Source organism: Osmerus eperlanus, chromosome 6, assembly GCF_963692335.1.
Source record: "Osmerus eperlanus chromosome 6, fOsmEpe2.1, whole genome shotgun sequence".
In the NCBI taxonomy this organism is placed as follows: domain Eukaryota; kingdom Metazoa; phylum Chordata; class Actinopteri; order Osmeriformes; family Osmeridae; genus Osmerus; species Osmerus eperlanus.
In genome coordinates this window covers 15,010,168-15,016,465 of record NC_085023.1, presented here as the reverse complement: position 1 = coordinate 15,016,465, position 6,298 = coordinate 15,010,168, and the positions used below count along the sequence as shown (strand labels likewise).

Here is a 6,298-nt window from a genome sequence, read left to right as displayed (position 1 = left end):
TAACTAAACAATAAAAAAACTGTAAGGTAAGGAATGATAACGCTTAGGCTATTACAGCTTTAGCTATATTTTCAACTTCTCAAATAGAAAATTACATTTCAATATCCAGTCAGTTGATTCTGCACAGTAGTATTCTTGGGTAACTTCCCAGCATATAAAAAACAAAGCAGAGTGCTTCAGTAAACAGCTGTAACTCACACAGAGACTGTTTAGAGCATAGGCATGTAGACCTGGCCTGGGTTAGCATCATCAGTTATTTACTACCCTGCTAGCCTGGCTAACACCACTATTATACAGCGCTCCAATACGCACAAAGACCGACCATGACATCTGGACATGAAACAGGCGGCAGCGACCATTGCTTATGACCACCAATTCTATGAGGTGAGGAGCGATACATAGACACATTTTGCAAAAGTGACATGAATACTGTATATCTCAATGCTTTGTACACACAAGACACTTTCCACTCGGACCTCTGAGTGAACCTAGGCTTCCTTCTACCAAGAAACCTGGACTGGAAGCCATTTTGTGTCTTGTGAGTGTGATGTAGCAGAAAAGTATATTTGTTCAACCAGATATCCATTAATCATAGAAGAAGAGAGCATCTTGTATTCTGTTGTGACCACGAGGGTAGGGGAGATCAGCCTCTGGACATTCAGATGTTGGCCTCAGAAAGCACTTTTCTGTGTCCTTGTTTGGGGGCGCAAACCTACCATATGGGCTGAAACCTTAAAGCAGGGGCCCGGGTTTAATTCCAGCCCAATTCGGGCCATGGGTTAGATTCCGGGCCCTAACTTGTTCCTGCCCTTACTGTCTATCTCTAACTGTCCGTATCCAATTGAGAAGTAAAATGCCACAAATATATGTTTGGTAATTAATGTAATTGAATTAAAGTTCAGATGCTGGCTGAATTTAGCATGAGATGTTCACCAGCAGCAGAGAGACAGGCAATTAATTTCTTTTCTGAAGGACAATGGGGCCCTGATCTGCCTAAAGGCTGTGCTGCCCTCTTGAGGACAAACCAGATATAGTGGAAGTTAAAGCACTGGGCATGAAATTGATAATTTATTTTCAACAGAGGAAAACAAGTTATTAGCACCACATAGACAAACTTCACTATCAAAAGGAGCCAGAAAGTCAAGGATCAAAAACATAGAACATTATAATTCACATATTGTGGCATCTGTAAATAATATATGGACCTTAAGGTCGCATTAAAAAACATTTAATTTCTCATTTCACTCATGTTAACAAGTAAAATCCCCTTGTAGACATACAGTATATGCATGTCTGATAGTAACTGAACTGATCTTTGTTGGTTTTGATATGTGAAGGTAGGTTTTCGATGGGTTCCTTCCTCTGGGCCCCTATGTTTTGCATCAGATCTCTTTAATACTCTGGCACTGCTAATCAGCTCTGTTCTATGCTCACCTTACGATAACGGCAAATATTTGGTCGTTTGCACAAAATGCATGTTTTTAAGCACCTACTGTATCATACACACACCTCCGCTTTAAAGTCACCAGACTTAGTCTGTGTACAGCTGTGAAAACACGAACCTTAGCACACACTCTCATACGCAAGTGCAGACATATGCCCTTACATGGACACAAACACAGACACTCTTAACATGTAGGAAGACACACACACACTCTCACATGCAAGAAGACACAAACACACACACACACACAGGTATACACACATGCACAGAGACACACACTGTTAACAGAGCAGACAGCTGTAACTCTCTTTTAAGTTGAAGAAGTCTAGCCTCAGTTTCCCAGTGGAGGGAACAGCCTAAGAGAGGACCACAACTCATCCTGTCGGTTGTAAATATTGTCCTGTTGAAGACAATATCTACTTACATCAGCATACCACACTGTCTGACATAGGGAACCACTTTAATGCAGACTGTACATGAGCTGGAATGAGCTGTACATAGATGCCCAACCTTCACACAAATGAGTACTGGACTAATTAGTCATTAGGTCAATCTAGCATGAAGTTAATTAATCATTCTCTTCATTAATTCAATTATATGGTTTTGAAATTAGTTGAACAAAAAGCGTCCATCTTATCTATTGATAAATTAGCCAAACATTATAACACTGGCTTCTGGTTATATACGGTCAACATATAATATGATTAAGTTCTTAAGTGACTCTGCTTATAAACAGGACCTGAGTTTAAAAACCTTTTATAAGCTGTCTTTGGCTGTGCACTGAAGTGAGATGACTTGTCATGACTACTGATTGTGATATGAATTAATGCAGATTTGATATTTTCAACCATATATCAAATACCAGAGGCCCATTTAAGCTACACACTTTAAAATAAAAACACATTAAGTACATATATGAATCCTAAATGCTGGTCAGATGCTGATTCAAGGTTATGTCTCTAATCTGAAATGGTGGGTCCGTCCTATTGCACAATTCCTCATTTCAATTTCTTAAAGCATTTCATACAACACAAAACATACTGAACATTAATCAGTTGTATGATGTACTTGAATTATTCTTAATTTGTCATTATGCTATACTGAAACCATCCACAAACAGGCAGCATATTGTATTACAAATACATACTGTAAACATTTTCCAAAGTAAAAATGAAGAAGAAAGAAAGAATAGTTGCTTACACATGGAAATGATTTGTAATTATTGGATTGATTCAACATAACTGAACAGTTTCTGAAACTGCATGGTTTTCATTCAAAGAATTGAGGTTTGCCAGTTATTGTAGTATAAGTTTACATAATGCCCTCGTCAAGGGAAGTTAATGAGGATATGTTGGTAATTTATTTTTCATATCCCGTATCTACACAATTGTAATACATACATCAAAATATTTTGACTCAAATAATTTTTTTCATAGCAATCTGTGTCAGGCATTATAAAAACCCATTGTTGAAGAAGCGTTCACTTTGAAACTGTTTGATTGTTTTAACATGTTCCAAACACAAGGGGGCACTTTAAGATTGAGTTTAAATCGTTTGTGTAAAAAAATCTATTTCAAAGGAACTCATGACTGTATTTCATCCCACTTACTTTCAATAAATATTTGTTTCCTGAAACCTGGGGCAAAAATTAATATAGAACATATGAAAGAGGATAAGCAACGGTGTTGGCAGACAACCAGCAGCCGTCTCTAAGGACACAAATATTGGTATCAACAAGAAGGGAAACAAGTACATTTCTCAAACACGTTACTGAAAATGTGTATGATAGGCTCATCTGAGAATTGGTTTAAAACATTGATTGGGATTTACAAGAGATGCAAAAGACCAGATGGTGTAAAAAAAATTACAAACAACACAAATATTAAGTAACATGAATCCTCACAAGAAATGTTATTTCTAAACATGCAGATGTTTCTTAATATGAAAAGCATAGACTGACGTACTGTATCTTTAAAATACAAAACATTGAGAAAATGCTCATGTAAAGCAGGGCCAAAATGTTGGTGAACAAATCTTTATAACATGCAAAAAACTGAAAAGTAGAATATCATAAATCAACTTAAGGATCTTTTTATTAGCAATGATTTTAGCTCAATTCTAATCATAGGGCGGTGTAAAGGCATCTTACTTCTAACTGTAAATGTCTTCTTCAAGAAGCAGTTCTCCACTGGGGGATTCTGTGTTAATTAATATGGGATACTGTTGTTGCTGCTAGATATGAAAGAGGTTGCCATCTAGGTTGGAAATTCCTGTTACCTTTTATTCAAACATAATGCCTTCATAATGCCTTTAGTAAAACGTTTCACCTTGAACTTCTCAGTCTCTGGCCCAAACTCTACCTCTTTATCCACTGTAAGTGTCTAGTCCTATGGCTTTCTCTCCAGGTAGTTGGATGGGACCCAGCCTTTCCTGGGCTTGCCACTATCTAGAACCTGACAGTACCACCAACCGTTAGGGTTCCGGTCTAGAACTTCCAGACTGGTGCCCTCTGGGAACCCCATGGTCTCCTCGTCGCCATGGTAATCCGCTATGGAGACGTACAACTCTCTCAGGTTGTTGTGGATGATGTGGTGTTTCTCAATGGTTTTGGGCTTCACGGTGGATGTGGTGAGGTCGTTTCTCTGAGGCCCACGGCCCAAGAACTCGGAGCTGCCCGTACTGGATGTGTTCCTATTGGATGATGCCGCGTTACCCTTTGGTGCCGGTGCTCTAGGAGGTGTATCAAAGGAGGCATTGCGCTTGACAGTGGGACTGGAGCGGGGATGGTCTGTGGCGTTGAGAGACTCGCCCCTCCGGAGGGACCCCACAGGGCTGGGAGCGTCTATGATGGGGGCTGAGATGAACACTGACTGGGGACGGACCATCAACTGCTGCTTGGTCCCATTCTTCTGCTTCTGAAAGCCATTGAACAGGCCCAAGGGCCTCGATAGCCCCCCTGGTGGCTTGGAGGGGATGGGCGGGGTGATTCGCTTCAGGTTCTGGTTGATGTTGTTAAGGGCCTGGACCCTCTGCTCGTTCTTCTCCAGGCTGTTGGACTTACTCAGGCTGCCTGGCTTAGTGGGGGTCCCGTCGGACTCGGACCCAGCCGTGTCGTCCGGCTGCCGGACAGGTTCCAGGTAGTAGGTGGGAGCCCAGCCCTCTGCCTCACCCCAGCGGATGTACCACCAGCCACTCTCCTGCTTCTCAAGGACCTCCACCTCCACCCCGCCCGGGAAGCTCACCTCAGACTCCTGGACCTTCTCATAGGGGTCTGTGGTGCGGTACAGGGTACAGCTCTCCAGGTCTGAGTCACCCCGGCTGCCTTTGGAGTAGGTGGAGGAGAGGTCGGAGGTGCTGTAGGAGGAGAAGGAGTCCTCTGAGGAGATGACTGAGGCTGTCTCGGAGTCTTCACCTTTGGTTGCCTTGGAGGTGCCATTTTTCAGCTGCCCCGTAGGCCTCAGTTGTCTTCTCAAACTGCTGATGTCCATTTTCTCGGCACTGGAGTTCTTGACCAGCTGGGGTTTGGGTCTGACCACAGGCTTAGGCTTAGTGGTTGCCATCTTACTCTCCACCTTGTTTTCTTTCTTCATCCTGGACTGTTTGGGGAGGTCAGCGGTGGAGTCTGAGGAGACGATTCTGGGACTGGTGGCTCCTCCCTCCGGCTTGGTAGGAATCTGGTTCCCATTGAGCTCCAGCTGGTTCTTCTTGCTCGCTCTCCTGCCCCCTGGGGTGGAGTGACAATTAGCTGGCCTGCTTGTCTCTGAAGGGACATTTGTCTTGGGGGAGTCAGAGTCTCCACTGTAATGTGTATGTGACGTCTCTCTGAAGGGCCTGAATCCGTCATTCTCATAGATGCACTCCTCCACCGCCTCCGACTCCTCTTCAGCCTCTTGGGAGACGTCCTCAAACGACTCGTCCGTTTTGAAGGAGGCGCTGTGGACGGAGGAGGCCGGGGAGGGCTTGGAGGACAGGTGAGAGGAGGAGGCGTCTTCATTCTTTCCGTCCACCGAGGAGCCGTCTCCCCTCAGGAACTCAAACTCAGACTCCATGTCCAGGTCTCCGATGGCAGGCACGTCATACTCTGGTTCCTCGTATACTGGTCGGCCAGGAGACACAGGGGATTCTGGGGCCTCAGAGCCAGGGCTGCTGGGAGGTGCTGTCTCCTCAGAATCCTGCTTCTTGACTGGCGGTGCTGGGGGCGGGACTTTGGGCCTGCTGAGGGTGCTGGTTCGTCGGTTCAGGTTGGGTTTCTTGCGTTTGTCGATATAGGAGCAGGGAGCCCAGCCCTCCTTCTCTCCTATCTGGACATACCACCAACCCCCTGAGTTCTTCTCTATCACCTAAGTAACAAGACATCCAGACACACAAGCTATTCTGCCATTCTCACAAAACAAGTGGAATTCAGACCAATAAAACTATATTATTTTAGATTCAACAAAAATTCTTACATCAGCTTTCTGTCCTCCATTAAAACTGATTCCATCTGCTATGCCTGACTGGAACTCTGCAATGGTGTAGTACTCTGCTTCAACCGTAGGGGGCTCTGGGAGAGAAGGTAACTGAAATCCCTGGGTAAAGACAACCACACACACACAGTACTTAAAACGGTGCCACTAAAACTTTATACAGATACTTATATAAACATTCAATTTAGAATTGATAAACATATTTGCCACTGACCAGCGTTGCATCTCTTCGAGGAGGAGGCTTTTGCCTAAGGATTGGGGAGCCTAAAACAGGAGGGAGGAATTAATCATTCAAACTGTAATCAGTGAAGCGACATAGTTGATAACATCCTATTATCAAACCTATATGTTCTGTTCATTCTCCAACTCACAAATACAGTTATGCAAA

General features: G+C 43.6%; 1 protein-coding gene across 2 annotated transcripts in view; it reads right to left on the bottom strand.

Moving 5' to 3' along the window:
* Positions 1–1,055: 1,055 nt before the first annotated feature.
* Positions 1,056–6,298, bottom strand: part of LOC134022348 (SH3 and PX domain-containing protein 2A-like) — a 38,626-nt gene continuing 33,383 nt past the window's right edge. For both annotated transcript variants that reach the window (XM_062463804.1, XM_062463805.1), the window contains 3 exons: positions 6,125–6,174; positions 5,893–6,012; positions 1,056–5,784 (listed from right to left, as the gene is read on the bottom strand). In XM_062463804.1, the coding sequence (XP_062319788.1) occupies positions 3,832–5,784; positions 5,893–6,012; positions 6,125–6,174 (2,123 nt within the window). In that variant the 3' untranslated portion in view covers positions 1,056–3,831. The remainder of the gene's footprint in view (positions 5,785–5,892; positions 6,013–6,124; positions 6,175–6,298) is intronic.